Consider the following 22,022-nt stretch of genomic DNA (forward strand, 5'->3'; position numbering starts at 1 on the left):
TTCTGTGCCAGCCTTGTACTATTATAAACGAATAGAAAGTGTCCTAATGGAACCGTATTTCAACCCATTAACATCTCCTGAAACTTGATGTGCAGCATTACATTTTATTTGAGTTATTAAATCACCAAATTAACATCATACAGTAAATGTGCTTGTTAGTTGATTAGAAATATACTCAAAATGAGTTTTGTATTAAAGTCTTGTGATGTAGATATCATGACGATACATACATTGTTTTATCCCTGTTACTCAGATTTCAATTAAAATCTGTTTCTCTCTGGGTAATTTTGCAGGAAAATCTATTTTTCGTAATGGAGTACCTGAATGGGGGTGACCTGATGTTTCACATACAAATGTGCCACAAGTTCGACCTCGGAAGGGCAACGTAAGTCTACCTTCCATTAAACAAATATGATCATTTGGAGCGGCTCCTCTATCAGAGTGGAGGAGCAGCGCCCCACTAATTAAAATGTCCCCCAAGCCCCACAGATGAAAAATAAAATGGAAATAAATTACATTTATTTTTCAATAACCCACATCCTGAGCTGAGTGTCAGGATGGGGTGGGCCGCTGCTGAGTGGTAGCAGCAGGGCGGAGTGGTGGGCTGGGCATATAAGTTTAAAGTGCGCATGTCTCTTTGACAGCTGTTTTGCAACGGTCAGCTAGACATGCGCACTTTAAACCTCTCAACCCAGCTGTCTTAGCTGGGTTCAGAGCAAGCACAGGCCTCCAGTGCTCTTGGAAGCGCTGAGAAGTCCGCTCTATCCATTACTGGCGCTTCTCTCATGCTGGCGAAGAGCATGATAGCAGCGCCAGGATTGGTTAGGAGAGTTGGCTTGGGCACCCCGCAGGAGGAGAGTAGGACACCAGGACAGGAGCAAGGACATTCAGCAAGTTAAGTGACTTTAATTTCCATTTTTTAAAATGTATTTTATGTGTATATTGTAATGTGCACTAAATGGTCTACATGCTTTACATTACCATTTTAAAGTTAAACATTTTACATTTAACATGATAATGTATTGCATGTCGCCAAATTAGTTCATGTAATGTTTTCACTACGTGCATGCACCCACCACCCATTTGCTCTCTCCACCCTTCACAATAGTTAGCAGCTGCTACTGGTTTAGAGATTGAATAAGCTCTTTGAACCTTGAAAGTCTGTTTACAGCCCCAAAAATAATACGCATAATAATGATATGACACTCAAAAGGTTTTGCAGGTCCTTTATCTGATCTGTTGAATTCACTCTGTCTAGTCATCTTTATGTATAAAGTCAAGAGGCTAAAATACAGAAATTCTATACAAACAATCCATTTATTGAAATATATATATATATATTCACGCTCCGTTTGCCCAGCAAATTGAGTTACACTCAGACACAGGTGAAATGTGGCAAACCTTTATTTCCAGTATGGGCTGACAGCTGCCTGCTGTTTCCAAATCCAGTCTCTCCCATACGTTATAGAAACAATCGCAATGGACCGCACACCGCTAGCCCCTCCTCCGGATCGCCCCCAGGGACTCTGGCACATGGAGTTCTTGAGTGATTCACCCCAGTGGGTGCAAGTAAGTACTTGTTGAACTGATGATCTCTAGACCCGATACATGTCCCGGGTTTTTGGATGTCGCCCGAGACATGGCTCGGGTTTCGGGATAACTTCCCTCATCAGTAGAGAAAATAGTTAGGGGTGGAAGAGAAGGCCGCCAAGCAACTGTCAATGGCCTCGATGCCCGAACCGGCACGCAGGTGCGTCGTCCAGGAGCCCGTCGACTCAAAGCTCAAGGGAGCCAATTTGTAGAAACAATCGCAATGGACCGCACACCGCTAGCCCCTCCTCCGGATCGCCCCCAGGGACTCTGGCACATGGAGTTCTTGAGTGATTCACCCCAGTGGGTGCAAGTAAGTACTTGTTGAACTGATGATCTCTAGACCCGATACATGTCCCGGGTTTTTGGATGTCGCCCGAGACATGGCTCGGGTTTCGGGATAACTTCCCTCATCAGTAGAGAAAATAGTTAGGGGTGGAAGAGAAGGCCGCCAAGCAACTGTCAATGGCCTCGATGCCCGAACCGGCACGCAGGTGCGTCGTCCAGGAGCCCGTCGACTCAAAGCTCAAGGGAGCCAATTTGTAGAAACAATCGCAATGGACCGCACACCGCTAGCCCCTCCTCCGGATCGCCCCCAGGGACTCTGGCACATGGAGTTCTTGAGTGATTCACCCCAGTGGGTGCAAGTAAGTACTTGTTGAACTGATGATCTCTAGACCCGATACATGTCCCGGGTTTTTGGATGTCGCCCGAGACATGGCTCGGGTTTCGGGATAACTTCCCTCATCAGTAGAGAAAATAGTTAGGGGTGGAAGAGAAGGCCGCCAAGCAACTGTCAATGGCCTCGATGCCCGAACCGGCACGCAGGTGCGTCGTCCAGGAGCCCGTCGACTCAAAGCTCAAGGGAGCCAATTTGTAGAAACAATCGCAATGGACCGCACACCGCTAGCCCCTCCTCCGGATCGCCCCCAGGGACTCTGGCACATGGAGTTCTTGAGTGATTCACCCCAGTGGGTGCAAGTAAGTACTTGTTGAACTGATGATCTCTAGACCCGATACATGTCCCGGGTTTTTGGATGTCGCCCGAGACATGGCTCGGGTTTCGGGATAACTTCCCTCATCAGTAGAGAAAATAGTTAGGGGTGGAAGAGAAGGCCGCCAAGCAACTGTCAATGGCCTCGATGCCCGAACCGGCACGCAGGTGCGTCGTCCAGGAGCCCGTCGACTCAAAGCTCAAGGGAGCCAATTTGTAGAAACAATCGCAATGGACCGCACACCGCTAGCCCCTCCTCCGGATCGCCCCCAGGGACTCTGGCACATGGAGTTCTTGAGTGATTCACCCCAGTGGGTGCAAGTAAGTACTTGTTGAACTGATGATCTCTAGACCCGATACATGTCCCGGGTTTTTGGATGTCGCCCGAGACATGGCTCGGGTTTCGGGATAACTTCCCTCATCAGTAGAGAAAATAGTTAGGGGTGGAAGAGAAGGCCGCCAAGCAACTGTCAATGGCCTCGATGCCCGAACCGGCACGCAGGTGCGTCGTCCAGGAGCCCGTCGACTCAAAGCTCAAGGGAGCCAATTTGTAGAACCAATCGCAATGGACCGCACACCGCTAGCCCCATCTCCGGATCGCCCCCAGGGACTCTGGCACATGGAGTTCTTGAGTGATTCACCCCAGTGGGTGCAAGTAAGTACTTGTTGAACTGATGATCTCTAGACCCGATACATGTCCCGGGTACATCGATCCTGTAATGGCCTCTGATGAAGGAAGTCATATCTTCCAGAAACGTGTCAGGCATAACGTATGGGAGAGACTGGATTTGGAAACAGCAGGCAGCTGTCAGCTCATACTGGAAATAAAGGTTTGCCACCTTTCACCTGTGTCTGAGTGCAACTCAATTTGCTGGGCAAACGTGGCGTGAATACTAGGCGGCTGCCCAAGTCGCCGAGTTGCACCACCCCAACAAACTTTGGGAGCTACGCGACTAGGAAGTTGCCGAATCGCATAGTGGGACACCGGCTAGGGATAAGAGCTGGCACTGTTGGTTGGGGGCCCATCTGAGGGCGCGAACTGTTTTCTCCAGAAATAGTGCGTGAAATGCCCGGACTCTGTATACCACAATGCTTTGCTGGTTAAGGAACCCGCCCATCTGGGAGCGTGTAAAGTCGCATTGGATAAAGAGGAACAGAGTTCTAAAGCACACATCGATCCTATAACGGCCTCTGATGAAGGAAGTCATATCTTCCAGAAACGCGTCAGGCATAACGTATGGGAGAGACTGGATTTGGAAACAGCAGGCAGCTGTCAGCCCATACTGGAAATAAAGGTTTGCCACATTTCACCTGTGTCTGAGTGCAACTCAATTTGCTGGGCAAACGGAGCGTGAATACTAGGCGGCTGCCCAAGTCGCCGAGTTGCACCACCCCAACAAACTTTGGGGGCTACGCGACTACGAAGTTGCCGAATCGCATCGTGGGACACCGGCTAGGGATGTGAGCTGGCACTGTTTTTGGGGGCCCATCTGAGGGCGCGAACTGTTTTCTCCAGAAATAGTGCGTGAAATGCCAGGACTCTGTATACCACAATGCTTTACTGGTTAAGGAACCCGCCCATCTGGGGGCGTGTAAAGTCGCATTGGATAAAGAGTAACAGAGTCCTAAAGCACACATCGATCCTGTAATGGCCTCTGATGAAGGAAGTCATATCTTCCAGAAACGTGTCAGGCATAACGTATGGGAGAGACTGGATTTGGAAACAGCAGGCAGCTGTCAGCTCATACTGGAAATAAAGGTTTGCCACCTTTCACCTGTGTCTGAGTGCAACTCAATTTGCTGGGCAAACGGAGCGTGAATACTAGGCGGCTGCACAAGTCGCCGAGTTGCACCACCCCAACAAACTTTGGGGGCTACGCGACTAGGAAGTCGCCGAATCGCATCGTGGGACACCGGCTAGGGATGAGAGCTGGTACTGTTGGTTGGGGGCCCATCTGAGGGCACAAACTGTTTTCTCCAGAAATAGTGCGTGAAATGCCAGGACTCTGTATACCACAATGCTTTGCTAGTTAAGGAACCCGCCCATCTGGGGGCGTGTAAAGTCGCATTGGATAAAGAGGAACCGAGTCCTAAAGCACACATCGATCCTGTAATGGCCTCTGATGAAGGAAGTCATATCTTCCAGAAACGCGTCAGGCATAACGTATGGGAGAGACTGAATTTGGAAACAGCAGGCAGCTGTCAGCTCATACTGGAAATAAAGGTTTCCCACCTTTCACCTGTGTCTGAGTGCAACTCAATTTGCTGGGCAAACGGAGCGTGAATACTAGGCGGCTGCCCAAGTCGCCAAGTTGCACCACCCCAACAAACTTTGGGGTCTACGCGACTAGGAAGTTGCCGAATCACATCGTGGGACACCGGCTAGGGATGAGAGCTGGCACTGTTGGTTGGGGGCCCATCTGAGGGCGCAAACTGTTTTCTCCAGAAATAGTGCGTGAAATGCCAGGACTCTGTATCCCACAATGCTTTGCTGGTTAAGGAACCCGCCCATCTGGGTGCGTGTAAAGTCGCATTGGATAAAGAGGAACAGAGTACTAAAGCACACATCGATCCTGTAATGGCCTCTGATGAAGGAAGTCATATCTCCCAGAAACGCGTCAGGCATAACGTATGGGAGAGACTGGATTTGGAAACAGCAGGCAGCTGTCAGCTCATACTGGAAATAAAGGTTTGCCACCTTTCACCTGTGTCTGAGTGCAACTCAATTTGCTGGGCAAACGGAGCGTGAATACTAGGCGGCTGCCCAAGTCGCCGAGTTGCACCACCCCAACAAACTTTGGGGGCTACGCGACTAGGAAGTTGCCGAATCGCATCGTGGGACACCGGCTAGGGATGAGAGCTGGCACTGTTGGTTGGGGGCCCATCTGAGGGCGCGAACTGTTTTCTCCAGAAATAGTGCGTGAAATGCCAGGACTCTGTATACCACAATGCTTTGCTGGTTAAGGAACCCGCCCATCTGGGGGCGTGTAAAGTCGCATTGGATAAAGAGGAACAGAGTTCTTAAGCACACATCGATCCTGTAATGGCCTCTGATGAAGGAAGTCATATCTTCCAGAAACGCGTCAGGCATAACGTATGGGAGAGACTGGATTTGGAAACAGCAGGCAGCTGTCAACCCATATTGGAAATAAAGGTTTGCCACATTTCACCTGTGTCTGAGTGCAACTCAATTTGCTGGGCAAACGGAGCGTGAATACTAGGTGGCTGCCCAAGTCGCCGAGTTGCACCACCCCAACAAACTTTGGGGGCTACGCGACTAGGAAGTTGCCGAATCGCATTGTGGGACACCGGCTAGGGATTAGAGCTGGCACTGTTGGTTGGGGGCCCATCTGAGGGCGCGAACTGTTTTCTCCAGAAATAGTGCGTGAAATGCCAGGACTCTGTATACCACAATGCTTTGCTGGTTAAGGAACCCGCCCATCTGGGGGCGTGTAAAGTCGCATTGGATAAGGAGGAACAGAGTCCTAAAGCACACATCGATCCTGTAATGGCCTCTGATGAAGGAAGTCATATCTTCCAGAAACGCGTCAGGCATAACGTATGGGAGAGACTGGATTTGGAAACAGCAGGCAGCTGTCAGCTCATACTGGAAATAAAGGTTTGCCACCTTTCACCTGTGTCTGAGTGCAACTCAATTTGCTGGGCAAACGGAGCGTGAATATATACATATATATATATACATATATATATATATATATATATATATATATATATATATATATATATATATATATATATATATATATATATATATTCACTGCTAAAACCATAGGTTTCAGACATGTTATAGTTAGGAATTAGCATTTAAAAATCCTTAGAATTTCACTGAGAAAACCATAGGTTTCAGGGCTGTTATAGTTAGCTGGACATTTTACTCGTACAAAACCATTGAAATTCCTCTGTTACAGTTAGTTCTGCTAACTATAACTCGTGCACCCGTAATTCACTGCTGATGATGACACATATTACATCATTCATGACATGAGCAGTGACATCACTGATGACATCTCAAATGACATCACTGATGACATCACTCATGACATCATCCAGTGAATGTGGTTTGCATCGATATAATATATGAGATGTGCGCGATTGCTATGCAGGCGGTACGCGACACCAGCTCCCGCGCATTTGCGACACATGCGCATTACTGTACGCGACGCTTGTGCAGAGACGAGTTCCACTTGACGTCATGTATGTGCTGGACGCGGTGGGGGCGCGCCTCCCGCGGATTTTTTTTATCTCAAAAATGATATATACATGTCTTTAATATACATATTAGGGCAAGACATGTAAGCTATATATTTTTACTTGTAATAAACTTATATTAGTTTTAAATGCAATTTCGCTAAGTCGCGTTGGGTGCTTGCTGCCTATGCGCACAGTGTGCGGATCCCATGTGACCTGAAAAAAAAAGATTTCATTGGTTCATAACAATCATTCTTCTTTGAGCTTCTTTGGAGAGACATCTCTGTGCTTAGAAGAACTTTCTATCCATCATTTGTTTGTGGTGTTTTTGAAAACCAGGACACATGGCTTCAGGACAGCAGCCACTGGAGGACTCAGAACATTCTTTGGAGGAAGAATTTGTTGCAGAACCTCCATGTCCTCAAAGACCTGTGTCGGTGGTGTGGGCGTTTTTTACTTTTCCAGAGGGGCATAAAAAGGTGAATACCACAAAAGTCAACTGCCAGATCAAGAGGAAGTGCTGAAAACAGATATTTGTGCGGTACTGCCTCAATGTACAAGCACCTTAAGACTCTCCATCTGGTGAATCTGGCTCGGGAGGAGTGTAGGAGAGCTGAACAAAACCCTCCACCTGCAGTTCCCGGAACATCTGGAGCTTCTACAAGCACATCACCACCAGACGTACGTCCTGAATTCGCGTTTTTGAAGCAGCACTGCGTGAAGTGCAACAAACTCATTTCTTTTGGAGGGCAGTCTGTGGAGGCAGTTTGTGCTGCGCAACGTAATCATCATTGCTAGTTTTTTGTTTGCTCTGTTTATTTGGGAATGAGTTATAATTCCTAAAGTTTCCTTTTTTTCATTCTTTTTTTATTTATTTCTTTTTAAATAAACACCAAAAAAATACAAAATTGCCCTGAAAAACTGAAAAAATAAAACAAAAAAAGAAGAAAAAGCTAAGTTATTTTCAGAACTAACTTCTCTGGTTAAAGAAAGAACTATGTTTGTATGATACTGTGTGAAAGTTTGGTTGAATGTATGTGTAGAGCATAATTGACTGAAAGAATGTATTAGTAGTGTATGGTGAATGTATAAGTGCAGAACTATAAGGAAGTGCTGCAGCATGACACTGTAAGCTCTTTAGCTGCACTGTGCTGTGATACTTCAGAAGCACAGGGATGGGACATATGTACATAATAATGTTGCAACTCTATGCTTCCCTCTGCACTGCTGCAAAAAGTGCAGACATACAGTGACAGACATCCTTGCACCATAGTGCAAGAATGTCTATGCTGTGGAGAGATTGTTTTGTGCAGGAAGGGACACCCTCCTGCACAAAAACAATCAGTGAAGGCATTTTTCTCTTTTCAATGTATTCTGTGCAATACAGCATACATTGAAAGAGAAAACATGAGGAGAAATGAAAACAATTCCTCTTGTTGTGTTTTGCTACACAAACTGGAGGAAGGTGCAGCATTCACACACATCTCCAAATGTATCATTTCTGATGAATCTGGAGATGTGTATTGTTCTATGAGTGTTGTGTGCAAACACCCACAGCAACACCTATGGAACGCCCCTTCAACGCAAAGTGGTGTGTATGATGAGGTCGTATTTACATGGAAAAGAAAAGCTACACAGGGTGCCCTTTTCTCTCCTTGTAAATACGAAGGAGTATCTGGCGCCATCACTATGTTACAAAAAGGGACATATTGTTGGTACAGGATGCTTCTAAATCTGCCCCATAACTGCTTAGGTATTGGCAGACTGATACAATAAGACCATATGACAGGAGGTAAACACAGAAATACACAGAAATATCTACCCAAAGATGCTCCAACAACAATGATTGAAATGATTGCGATCCTTCAATAGTTACAATGGGAAATGTTATGAACCAGTCAAATCTTTTTTTTTCAGGTCACATGGGATCCTATGACAGAGAGATTCCAAAACTACATAGATGTAAACTGGGTATTTTGAAGAGTGTATTAATAGTTTGTAGCTTCTTGCAGGTCTACATACATAGTATAAAAATAAATTGATTTGTATTAGGGTTAGTGACTAGGCCAATCGTAAAGTATATGACTAATAACTAGAGTAATTTCAGTTCTGCAAAGAGAGTGCAAGATACATTTATAAGTACTTAGGTTTTGACAAAGTGATAGGATACATATATAGTGCTGGATGGATGGATGAATGGACAAGTGGTTAGGAAAGACAAAAGGTTTCCTAGACTGCTTAGTTACTAACTGAGTATTTAAAAGAGTGTATCAATTCTATGTAGGTGATTAGAAGTTTGCATACATACTGCACAAAATATTGTACCTCTACTAGTTTTTCTGTTTAGTCCATTTCTTTCATACTTAGTTAATAAAATAATGTAATTGTTCTAAAGAGAATACATGCTTCCAGTAAGCACCACTGGGCTGCGTTGCAGACAGGTAGCCTAGGTTGTGCCCCTTTTAACATCTCTTTGCAACGCAGTTCTGTGGTGCTTAGTAGATATACGTAGTGGGCTAGTTAGACTGTAAAAACCTTCAGGATTCAAGGGGACTTAATCTCCCAACATAAAAAGGTTATAGGGCGTGTTTACACAGTGGTAAAGAGGGGATGGGGCCTGATGTGACATGTGCAAAGACACCCTTTGGTGTGTTTCAAGTTGAGGAATTAAGTCCCCTTTAATCCTGAAAGTACCTGGGTCCTACTAGCCCACCATGTCTCTCTATTAAATATCATAGCGCTGCGTTGCAGAGAGGTGGTCTGAGGACATGCCCCATTTCACACCTCTCTGCAATGCAACTCTGTGACACTTACTACACATACCTGGTGGGTTACTTGGCCCCCAGGGACCCTTCAGATTCAAAGGGACTTTATCCCCTAACTTAAAACACCCACAGAGCGTGTTTGGACACATGTCAACTCAGTCCCCCCCTTCCTTCACCAGTGTGCAAACGTAGTGCATCGTGCGTTTTAATATTTAGTTAATCTTACCTTGACACTAGTAGATATGAAAAAATGCTAAACATTTTTTTCAGTTGTTTTTTATAATCTAAATTTCTGAAAATTTCATATTTTAGAATTAGGATCTGTGAAAGAGAAGAAAAAAGACAGTTATAATATATAATATTATATTGTTTACAACACAACATAATTTTAACATTATATAAATTATTTTGTTAGCTTTTTTGCTGTTCTCAGAATATATTGAATTTCACTACAACAGTGATTTCAATGTTACTCATCACATAACAGTGGGCAAAAAAACCAATCAATAAGATTGTTTAAAAAAACAAATCTGTGTCAAAAATAGTTTTAATATACTCAACTATTTCTGAACATTCCATAAAAACTACATCCTCAATAACATACCATATAATACAAATCACACATATATAAAATGCTTCCTTCTAAGAGAATTTTCTTACTTGAATATGAAAGAACTCAAATAATAATTCAAGGAACAATTATTTTTAATTTTCATACACTGTAAATAATGTACTTTAAAAATATATACTGTGAGAATGTGCAAGAAAAAGTCCTTAATTCAAATGTATACCTTTCCTCTAGGCCAAATGGTATTCCTGAAATCCTTTATACTGAAATTGTCCAATAGTAATCGTATTAATCCATTTTAGTTAATTCCTCATATGCCGAATTATGTTCTTAAAACTTTGGTTTTAAAAATATTAGGTAGGTATTTGGTAATTCATAAGGCAAACAATGTTGAAAAAGCAAATGTGCATCATTAAAATATATCCATCCTTTATTGCATTTTAAATAAACAGTGTAATGTCCAGATGTTGTGGAAGGACCATCATGGAAAATAATTGCTACAGCTACAAAAGTTCTTCCTGATATTGATACTTGACTTGCTACGAAATGTTTAATTAAAGTTTCCAGTTTTCTTCCATCAGCTGTACAACGTTGTATCAATAAAATTATATATTGTCCATATCTTCGTATAAATAATGTTGATACCATTTCTGATTTGCATTGGCTACTCTCCATGTTTTGATTTGCTGATTTAACTAGTTTGTTGAAAGACACTTCAGTATCTATGATAGTGCTACATGTAAACATACAATTTTATCATTGATGTTCCCATTTATAACAGAGGCCAAAAAGATTTTCAATGTCTATTCCTTCATTTTCCAATACTGCAGGCATATACATTAGAAATTCCTGAGCATCTTGTTGGACATTCTGCATAAATTGTGTAGAACCAGAACATATATCCAAAGGATTACAAATATCAGAAACGGCTTGCATTTTACTTTTATCAGTACTCAATTTTTCATAAATACAAGGCAACAAGGAACAAAATCTTTTTTCACGATTCTCCATAATTAGCTTTTACAAACTTTCAAGAAAAAATACAACATTCACCCCAACATTAGCATAGCAGTTGATACCTGAACTATGTTCTAACTGATACCCAACAATCTCTTCAATAGTGTCCTTTTTCTTTTTGCTTGCAACCTGAACATTATCTTCATTTTTTTCCTTCTCTATAACTTCACTACAGATATTCTCATATTTTTTTTTTCGACCTACTACACGCTTTTCAAATATAGGATATTGACCTAAATTGGGAGCATATGCTCTTCATAACCGATTATACTCTTTTACACAGTTTGCATCTGCACTAATCGTTCTCTCATCAAAATCAATCAAAAACAATCCAGAAAAAGTTCTGACTCCGGACAAAGCAACATATGCCATACCCTCTTTAAACACAGTACTTCCAATGTTCACCAAAGTACTGTCTACACTTAATCCTTGAGATTTATGAATAGTCACTGCATATGCCAGAGAAAGTGGAAACTGTTTTCTACAGACATATAAATCTTTAACAAGCAAAAAACGAACTGAACAACGACCAATTTGTTTTCCTTCTTCAATTTGATCAAATTTGATTTTTAAAAATTCAATTCCATCTCTTTGATAATTAACAAAATCAACAACTTTACCCATTGCTCTCTTTACTAAACCTTTTTCTACATCCAAATTACGCCTTAAAATTACCCGACAGTTTACACATACATATAGATTCTTTTCTAAACCAGCAGTTTTAGATATCGATTTTTCTAAAGAATCAATTTTGTTTTCAATTTTTCCGTCAAAATAATAGTAATTCCTTCATGCTCAATTTTATCAATAGCCTCCAATTTTATTATTTGTTAATTTTCTAGCTTTAAAGGTTGTTCATTGAATATAGAACACTCGTGCAGTGTTGGTATTAAGCAGATTATAGATTTATTTTCTGCAATTTTCATATATATTTTTTCAGGATCTATATTTTCATTTGGAAAAAAGTTTGTAAGTAATTGACTTTGCAAAGCTTGTTTGCCATGTTTTGTCAGTACTCCAATTCTTATATCATGAAGAATGCTTCCATAATCAGCATCATTTGCCTGTCGCATATTTTTAATGAGTTCTTTGTATTCAAAATATGACCGAATGTTAACGTTTCCAACACTTCCCAAAGACTTTCTGGTACAAGTATTTTAAATACTGGTGTTCCTTTTATGGGAGTAAGTTGCAGTAGATCTCCAAAAACGACCACATGTTTTCCTCCAAATAAGACATCGTACTCTGTTTTAAGAATTTGCTGCATTCTTAAATGCACAAAGTCAAGCATTAAGTTTGAGACCATGCTTACCTCATCAATAATCAGAAGATTCATTTTCTTTAACACTCTTGAAACGTCATAGCAAGCTTTTCCAGATAGTTTATTATATTCTAATTTATTCTCATGCTCTACAGGTAGCATAAATAAACAATGTAATGTAATTCCTTTAATGTTGTGTGCTGCCAACCCAGTTGGAGCAGTTACAACACAAGACAAATGTGAGTCAATTGTTTTCTGTAGATAACTGGTCAATACTTTAGTTAAGAAACGTTTCCCTCTTCCAGCTTGACCACTGATATACATTCAGATAGGTTGAAATGATGTGCATGTGCATTCTTTTGTTTCATGAAGAAATCCATGGTCAATGTGTTGTCTCACTTGGTGATATTTTTCTTTCGGGTCATCATTTAGTTGTTCATCCAAGTTTGCTAAGTCCATAATATCTTCTTGAGCTTGATGCATTGCTGTTTACACTTCATTCATTGCAATTTCCGCTTCATTTCCAAGAATTGGTTGTCCTAGTGGATCTTGACTTAGTGCAGCAGAACTTTGAATGTCTTGAGAACTGTCTCTGGCAATCTCAGCTGCAATGGTAGCTTCTTGATCAATTTAATTGTTCAACATTTTCAGAAAATTTGCAAAACCTGTACATTGTATGGTATCTTTACAAGCATTGAAGGACTCTTCATAGCTCTGAAAATCTCCAAGTAATTCCAATTCTGTACGCCACGGTTTGAAGAGTTGCAAAAGCGCTAAATAGTAAAATTCCCTTTTATCAGGAGTATCACAACTCAGTTTTATGTGATTAATCAAAATTCCTTTCCTTTGTTTCCTTCATTTATGTTTTCTGTAGTAATCCGTTTAAAAGTGTAATATTGCAGCACTTCTTAAAGACATATGTTCTCAAGATGATGACTTCTATTTGGATAATATGTGTCCAACATGTTTGTTTTGACAATATCCATACTTTCCGGTTCTTTTTCTGCTAAATAGTCGATTTCTTGTACAGATTTAAGTACTCAAATTCGCGTTGCAGCAAGACCTAGACTCACCCAAATGATTCTTCTAAATTTTGAGTATAAACTTGCAGATGATAACTGATCAGAGTATTAATACGCTCCAGTTTCTCGATGGGATAACATCTTCAAACTGAAACTGTATAATTTTTTACTAAGACTCTTCTTGTTAGAAATGTCTTCCCACATTTCTTTCAATTCCGTCTTTTCTGATTTTGTAATATTTTTTTGTAAAAATAGTTTTTATTGGCAGTCGAGTTCAAGAAGTACAATACAAGGATAAGCAATCAAGGCATTAGCCGATAGGTCAATATATCAGTATAGTTCCAACACGACACCATTTATATAGAACATTCCCCCAACCAGATTGTCCCACCCCTTATCCCTCCCCCGTAGCCAGTGTGTCATACTCCTCCCTCTCGAACATTTGCTTGTTAACACGTTCCCTTCCCTGGTAGGAACCTCAGTAAAGGGCGAGTATCATCTTCCGGTGTGGTACCCGCGTCCTCAGATCTGCTATCATTAGTGTACATAGTGTGTGTACCATGGTGGGTGTGAGGCATCCCTTAACTCAGTGTCCTTATCCTGGTGTGCCTCCCTCGTCCTCGCTCATGTCACCCTCTGGTTGCTGGAGCACCACAACTAGTGCTTGCCACGCCCTAGCCACCTCTGATGCCTTGTCGTTATCTAGGCTTCTGGCCTGTCGCAGCCGCAAGGTACTCTCGGCCTTCGCCCAGCGCTCCAGAGTAGTCTTCCACCGCAAGTAGCTGGGACCTTGGTTAGATTTCCAGTGCATGGTGATTTCTCGTTTGGTCGTAGAATTTACTGGTGACTCGAGTGCGTGGGGTGTGGGGGAACCACAATAATAGGCAGGTGCCCATGTCGGGATCGATCTGCCGGTCCGTGACAGCATTCAGGCAGGACATCACCGCCTCCCAGTAACCCGCCAGCGTGTTACAGGTCCAAAACATGTGAGCGAAGTCCGCGTCCGCTGTCCTACACCTGGGACATAGCGAGGATGCACCCTCGAAATATTGCGAGATTTTAATTGGCGTTAGGTATGCCCGGTGCAGGGTAAAAAACTGGACCAGTTGAAACCTGGCGTTCCTAGTGCCCTTCCATGCTCGGCGCAGCAGCTGCGGCCATGTCGTCTCAGGAATAGGTCGTCCAATGTCCCCCTCCCACTTGGTTCGCAGCTCATCCAGGGGTCTCAGGGCAGCAGTCGACAGCCTTCGGTAGAGGCATGTGACGGCCTTATAGGTGCCAGCGGCCATTACCACGTATTGACAGCATTCCGAAGTTGGTGGCTCGGTGAGCCCACTCTTCCAGTGGCGGCGAATACCAGCCACTAATGAAGCGTGCAGTAGGTAGCCCCCCCTCGGCAGGTCATAAGCGTCCCGCAGCTCTTGAAACGTGAGCAGTGATCCATCCTTGTAGAGATCGCCGATCACCTGCAAGCCAAGCTCCTCCCAGATCGCCAGTGCCGACCAGTCGCCACCGTGCGGAAAGGCCGTGCACATCCCTAACGGGATTTCAGGTGCATAGGGGGGAGCGGCACCAGATCGCCTGTGGCACCGAAGCCAACAGCTGCGAATCGTGCGTTCCTCAAGTGTGAGCTGGGCAAGGTCCAGTTTCTGGCCCAAGATTATAAAGGAGATGATGTGTCTCGGGAACTCCAAAGCCACCGCCTGGGTGAGCCACTGCAGCTGTGCTGCCAAGTAGTACCACTCAAAATCCGGTGCCGCGAGACCCCCGTCCGCTCTAGGGCGCATCATCGTGGCCAGCGCTACTCGTCTTCTACCCGAACCCCAGATGAACTCTGATGTTAGGGAGTGGAGTCTGTTGAAAACAGACGCCGGAATCCAGATCGGCAGAGTGCGAAACAAATATAACAGTCGGGGAAGTGCCACCATTTTCAATAACGCGACACGTCCCGCGACCGAGAGCGGTAGCGTCCGCCAGAAACCCATGCAGCCCTGCAAACTCCGAATTGCTCTGTTGATGTTGCCGTCTAAGAGGGCCAATGGTGAGTGGTAGATGTGAGTGCCCAAATAGGGGAGGCAATGGTGTTCCCACCGCAACATTTCCTCCGGCTGGGTGTCATCAACCCCCGGAGTCAGCGGGAAGAGGCACGACTTCTCCCAGTTGACTCTCAGTCCCGAAAGATGACCAAAGTCCGACAGTAGTCGCTTGGCTCCACGCAGGGAATCGCTCGCGTCGGCCAGAAACAGTAGGCAGTCGTCCGCATAGAGGGATATGTAGTGGGTGTCGGCTCTCAGCGGAAGACCTGCATACGCCCGACCCAGGCGGGCATGCGCAGCCAGTGGTTCTATAGCGAGTGCAAATAACAGGGGGGACAGGGAGCACCCCTGCCGGGTCCCCCGACCTACCGCGTAAGGGGCTGAGATGGTGGCCCCTGTTTTGACCCGGGCCGTGGCCGCGGCATAGAGCAAGGCAGTCCACTTCACGAAGCGCTCGCCCAATCCAAAGGCCTCCAGTACTCGGAGCAGGTACGGCCATTCAACACTATCGAAAGCCTTCTCGATGTCAATCGAGAGGACTGCTGCCCCCGGGTGAGTGGCGGCCTCTCCCCCCATGATTCGGAGCAACCGGCGCACACAGGTGGCAGTGGTGCGCTGCGGGATAAAACCCGCCTGGTCGCCATGTACCAGGGTGCGCATGTGGGTCAACAGTCGCGTCGCGAGGACCTTGCTCAGGATCTTGTAATCCGTGGTGAGCATGGAGAGCGGGAGGTACGCCGAACGGTCGCTCGCTTCTCCCCCCGCTTCAGTAAGGGTATCACCAACGCTTCGCGAGTAGACGCCGGCAGCCACCCCGAGTCCCAGGCCTCTCAGTAAACCGCCTGTAAGCGTGGAACCAGTACATCTGCATAGGCCGCATAAAATTCGATTGGCAGCCCATCTGTGCCAGGAGTCTTGCGGCGGGCCATGTGTTTGATGGCCACTCTGATTTCTCCCTCGGAGATGTCCCCGCCCAGGCGGTTCGCATGCTCCGGGTCGAGTTTGGGCAGCTGCGCCGCCAACAGGAACTCCTCCAGCTCCATCGGGAGATCCGGCATCCTGCTCCTATAAAGGTGCGTATAATACTGGAGGAACTGGTCGTTAATGTCCGATTGCGTATAAACCATGTTCCCCTCTGGGGTGGCTAGCGTCACTATCGGGGAGCCACGGGTCTCAGGGTTGGCCAACCATGCCAGTAGAGCGCCTACCTTGTCACGCTCGGGATGAGCCCGGACCATAAATTCCTTATAGTCGAAGCAGCGCAGCTTTTCCATTGTCGTCGCCACTACTTCCCGCGCCGCCGAAACCGCTCCGTGCGCTTCAGGGTTCGTGTGGCTGTGCCGCTCCTCTTCGCCCAAGCGGTCCTCGCTGCGTTCTACCTCCTGTAAGAGGGTCTTACGGACTCCCGCGGTAGCCGAGATACAGACGCCCCTAATCACCGCCTTAAAGGCGTCCCATTCGAGCGCCCTGCTGGAAGCCGTACCCACATTAGCGTCGAAGTAACCTTCCACCCCATTGCGCACATCAGCCTTGAAAGCCGGGTCTTCCAGTGTTAGTGGGTTCAATCGCCACGTCGGGATAGCTTGGCGTCGCCTCATCCATTGAACCGTCACCAAGCAAGGGTTATGGTCGGATACCGTCCTGGCCAAGTATTCGCTGTGGCGGACCAGACTCTGAGCGTCCAACGAACACAGAATGCTGTCTAGGCGAACATGCAGATCGTGCGGGGGGAGTAAAAGGAGAAGTCCCTTTCGGTAGGGTGTTGGGTCCGCCATGCATCCACCAGGCCCCAGCCACTTTGCCACTCTCTCCTACTCTTCGCTAGTCTGTGAGCTGACGCCTGCGCCAGTGGTGGGTGAGATCTATCTAGTTCTACGTCCAGTACAGAGTTAAAATCCCCCCCAAGCAGGACCGTACCAGCCAGGACAGTTGCCAGTTTCCCAGACAACCGTGTAAAGAAGGCAGGCTGGTCCACATTCGGGGTGTAGACACTGCAGAGCGTCACGTCCCTCCCGTCTAGGCGGCCCTGTACAGCCACAAACCTCCCCTCAGGGTCAACCACCGTTATCAAGGGCTGGAAGGGAATCCCCGCTCGTACCCAGATCAGTGCCCCCCTTGCAAAGGCAGAGTAGGTAGTGTAAAACATGTGTCCCCGCCATCTACGCTGCAGAGCCCGCCCCTCAGTTCGATCAATGTGAGTTTCTTGCAAAAAGGCAATCTGAACTCCCCTGCGGACAAGATAGGCATGAACTTTATGACGTTTCAGCATGGAATTCAGAGCCCTCACATTCCAGGTCACACACTTCAATTCAAGGAGGGTCCCCATTTCGGAAAAAGATTACAGTCCCAATGAAAGCAAGTATCGCATGCACACTGGCTACCCCTAACAACCAAAACCCCGACATCCCCCAACAACCCCATGTCCCACCCCTCCCCAGAATAGGTCCCAAACAGTAGAAACCCATCCAAATGATTAACTCCCAAAGAGAACAGTCTCTGGCAACTACCAGAGTCCCACAGTAGGTGTGAGATAGTAGGGGGTGGCCTGTCGCCTCCTCCAACATACCGTGAACAGCACATTCCTCCCAGTCAGTTCTCCCCAATGTGCCCCATGTGCCCCGCATCTCCTCCCCGATCGAGGCATCAACCACTATAGGAGTTAGCCGCCCAGTACCAGCCTCTGACCCATCCGGGTGGCACAGCTCCCAATTCCACCCTAGATCAGGAACACATCAGGTCATACAATACCACTGTAGGGGAGCATTAACATCATTCGTCCAGCAAACCATCAGCAGTCCCAGGCGTGACGTGGGGCAGCATGGGGTCTCCAGCCCCCGATTCCTCCGAGGTCCCCCCGTCAGTGTCCCCTCGGGAGCCCGATTCCACAGCCGATGCAGTATCCTTCGTTTGCGAGATAGCGGAGACTGCCCGGAGGGCATCTCTGCGCTCCAGCCCAGTTTGTGACATCGAAGGTGTTGGAATGTTCGGTGGTCGTTTCTTGGGTCTCCTGCCCCGCCTAGGCCTCGGTGGCGCCCTCCGTTGTTCCCCAGGGGTGTGATGCGCATCCGCGCCGGTTTTGTATAACTCTAGCCAGTCCCAAACGTCGTTGGGGGAGTCGTAGAAGGAAGAGCTGCCATGTATCATGATCCGCAGGCGGGCTGGGAATAGGAGAGCGTAGCGGATGCCCTCTTCCCGAAGAGCCTTCTTGACCGCCAGGAAAGTTGACCTCTGTCTCTGGACTTCCAAGGAGTAGTCTGGATATATGGAGACCTGGGCATTGTCCACCTTATAAGGCCCCAGGGCTCGAGCCTTTTGTAGAATGAGGTCCCGATCTCTGTAGTGCAGCAATCGCGCCACCACCGGGCGGGGAGGCCGACCCTCGGCCGGGGGGCGAGCCGGCACACGATGAGCCCGCTCCAGAGTGTAGAACGGCGACAGACCCTCCGGTACAACCCTGTCTCGCAGCCAGGCCTCCAGATAGCTTAGCATGTCTGTCCCCTCAATCTTCTCCGGCAGGCCCACCACGCGAATGTTGTTGCGGCGGTTGCGCCCTTCAGCATCCTCCGCCCTTTGCTCTAGTAGTCGCACCCTTTGCTGTAGCTCCCCCATCAGGGTGTCCGCCGCTTTCGTCGCGGGCTCCAGTGCGTCTATCCGGATCTCGGTCTGCTTGACCCGGTCTGCCAACTTGCCGTGGTCTGCACGCAACAGGCCCAGGTTCGTGGACACCTGTCCGATGTCGTGATGCAGGGCCTCCCTGGTGTCGGCGATGGCCTTCAGGATCTGCTCCAGCTGGCTTTGTGGCAGTTCCGCCGCCGGATTAGCGGGCAGTGAGGTGCCCTGGGCGTTCGTCGCTCCTCCAGCAGCAGCCGGGGGGGCTGTGGGCGTTTCCCCATGATGGTAGTCCCGACTCGTCTCTGTAGTAGCAGGGGTGGTGTCCACCTTCAATTTCAACTCTCTAGTCCACAAGTCCTGGGGTCACTCCCCACACCGCACCCCCACCGGTGCCGCTGATCCCCAAAACCAGCGTCTCCCTAGTGGCACCAGGTCACCACTCTCCGCCTTGCAGATCCCCGGTCACGAGGAACCCCCCCTGGTGCGCCGCTCCTCCGAGTCCAGAAGCGATGCCGAATGCAGTCAGCCCCAAGATGGCGTCGGGGGCAGCCGTCCAAGGTCCCAACCACGTGGGGAGTCGGGGAGTAACTCACTGGACAAGGGCCGGTCCCGGAGAGCGGGGCCCGTCACGTCCGTATGGTCCCAAGCCGGGCCTCAGCCTCCCACTGCTGCCGCCTCTGGTAGGGCCCCAAGAGATCCGGCCTTCCCAAGTGTCCCCAGCGTCGGGTCGTCAGGCCCTCCGGTGCCAGCAGGGTCCCTCAATGGCAAGCGGCCAGGGGCTAGCGCCGGCCTGTCTCCGCTTTGGCAATCTGTGCAGTGTCAGGCCCCTCCCCAGTCCCGCGTTCCGCTGTTAGCTCTCAGCGGGGTCCCTCAATGGCGAGCGGTCAGGGGCCAGCGTCGGTCCGCCCCCACTCTGGTGGGTCGTGCAGGGTCAGGCCTCACCCCAGTCTCGCGCTCCGCCGTAGGTGCTCAGTAGGCCTGCAGGGCCGATGGCTGTGGCTGGTCTCTTCGCCTTCAGGCGCCCCCGCCTTGCTCCCTCGCGTATGCTGCAGCAGGGCAGCCCGAGCTCCGCCGCCGCGGTGAACCCGGAACTCCGGAGCTCCGGTCCTCGTGGCCGCCGGTGGCCGGTCAGCCACCACCGCGGGCCGGCCTCCTGCCCACCCGAGGCCGGGGATGCGGCCGGTTGTCCAGGCCGCAAAATGGCCGGCGCCGCTCAACAGGTCACCGGCGCGGCGCGGGCTCCATGCAGCCGCGGGACTGAGCCCACTGCCTCCGATCAGGTCCCCAGGTGAGCGGGAGGAGATGCGGGCAGAACTAGGGCTTCAAAGCCGCCAGGATTAGTATCGCCAGGATTACTAGGGGAGGCCGACGCGGAGCTCAGCACTCACCCGTCTTTCTCCATCGGCTGCCAAGCCACGCCCCCGCTGATTTTGTAATATATGATATCACATACCTGGCAACAGCAATGGAATTATCCACAACATACTGAATGTCCATAATAGCATTTCACATTGAGAGAATAACTGGAATATAATCATTGATATATGATTCTTCTTTTGTATTTTTTGGAGATTTTCTAGTGATGGTATGTCTCACAGCTAACATTAAACTGTTTACTCTTCCTTTGGATATTACATATGAAAGCCCAGACAAGTGACTCTCAAACAAAAGATGCAATATATATGGGATACATTGTCGAAATCTTGGATCTTCTGCATACAATCTTGTTGTCCGATATTCAGATGCCGGAATCTGCACAGATCGTTCATCATATCGTCCACCTTTTCCTGTTGGGAACAGCTGCGGAAAACAACAAGCTTCCAAACTTTTTTCCCATACACTCATGGGACTTCCCTTCGCTTTTTTCATTTGGAATAATTCAATAGTATTCCCTATCACTTCTTTCGCATGAAGTGGTTGTACACTGTAATGTTCATAGATTTCTTCACTTTTGGACATGTCCACTTTTTCAATTTGATCACTTGATGTTTCAGCATCATTCATCTCCTAAAACCTTTTCTTCTTCCACATACACATTTTTGTAGTAATCGTTGTTTTTTATCAGATATAATGTTGCCTTTTGCACTTTCCTAACATCCACTAATTCTTGCCAGATTTTCTTACTCTTAGTAGGAACACTATTAACTAGAATAACTAGTGGTTCACTTTCTACATTCTCTACACCAATAGTTTCAATATTTTTCTTTAAATCTATGGGGTAAATATACAACTCTTCCTTTTAATCCTGTCTGTAAATCTGTTGGAGGCAATTTACCTGTTTTAGGCTCCATACGAACAATAGCTTGAATGGGGGCACACATTGAATCAGAATAGACTCATACGTATTTAAATCTATCAGTTCTGGAGGAACAGTTAACAACTCTAGATTATTATGGACAGCTCTAGCGGGCATTTTATTCTCATCGAATTTGTTATAACAATATTTCCAAATACGCTGATCAGAACCCAAATCAAAACAATTCTATACCAACAAATAAGTTACAAATTCCTTCCACTTATCATTATTTTCTCTTTCACTATTTAAATACAGATCAACAGTCGTAGTCTGATTTTTATAGTGAGTTCACTGGCAACAAGTACAAGAATAATTTGGCCTTTCACTTGAAATCACCTTAAACTTTGTAATTTGTTCTTCAAATTTTTTTGTAGCAGTATGTTCCACATTCTCTTCAACATTTCCTTCTTTTAATGTGTCTGTTTCTACACTCTCTTGTCCAGGAGCAAAGTAACAAAACTCAATTTCATCACAAACCTTGTTCACAGTGGAGAAGTGTGGCTCAAATGGTTAGTGCGGCAGACCCTGATGCAGAGGTCTGGCCCGGGACCAGGGTTCAATACCCACCTTGGAGGGTCTTGGGCTCAATTTCCTCAGACCTGATAATTCTCGCCTTGGTGCCTATTCTAATCATGGGTCCCACTCTGCGACT

At 46.9% G+C, this 22,022-nt stretch overlaps 1 protein-coding gene across 2 annotated transcripts in view; it reads left to right on the top strand.

Moving 5' to 3' along the window:
- The window catches only part of PRKCQ (protein kinase C theta), a 452,364-nt gene that overhangs the window by 245,794 nt on the left and 184,548 nt on the right, over window positions 1-22,022 (top strand). For both annotated transcript variants that reach the window (XM_078677123.1, XM_078677128.1), the window contains one exon: window positions 294-385. In XM_078677123.1, coding sequence (XP_078533249.1) covers window positions 294-385 — 92 coding nt within the window. The remainder of the gene's footprint in view (window positions 1-293; window positions 386-22,022) is intronic.

Source organism: Lissotriton helveticus, chromosome 1_1 (genome assembly GCF_964261635.1).
Source record: "Lissotriton helveticus chromosome 1_1, aLisHel1.1, whole genome shotgun sequence".
Lineage (NCBI taxonomy): Eukaryota > Metazoa > Chordata > Amphibia > Caudata > Salamandridae > Lissotriton > Lissotriton helveticus.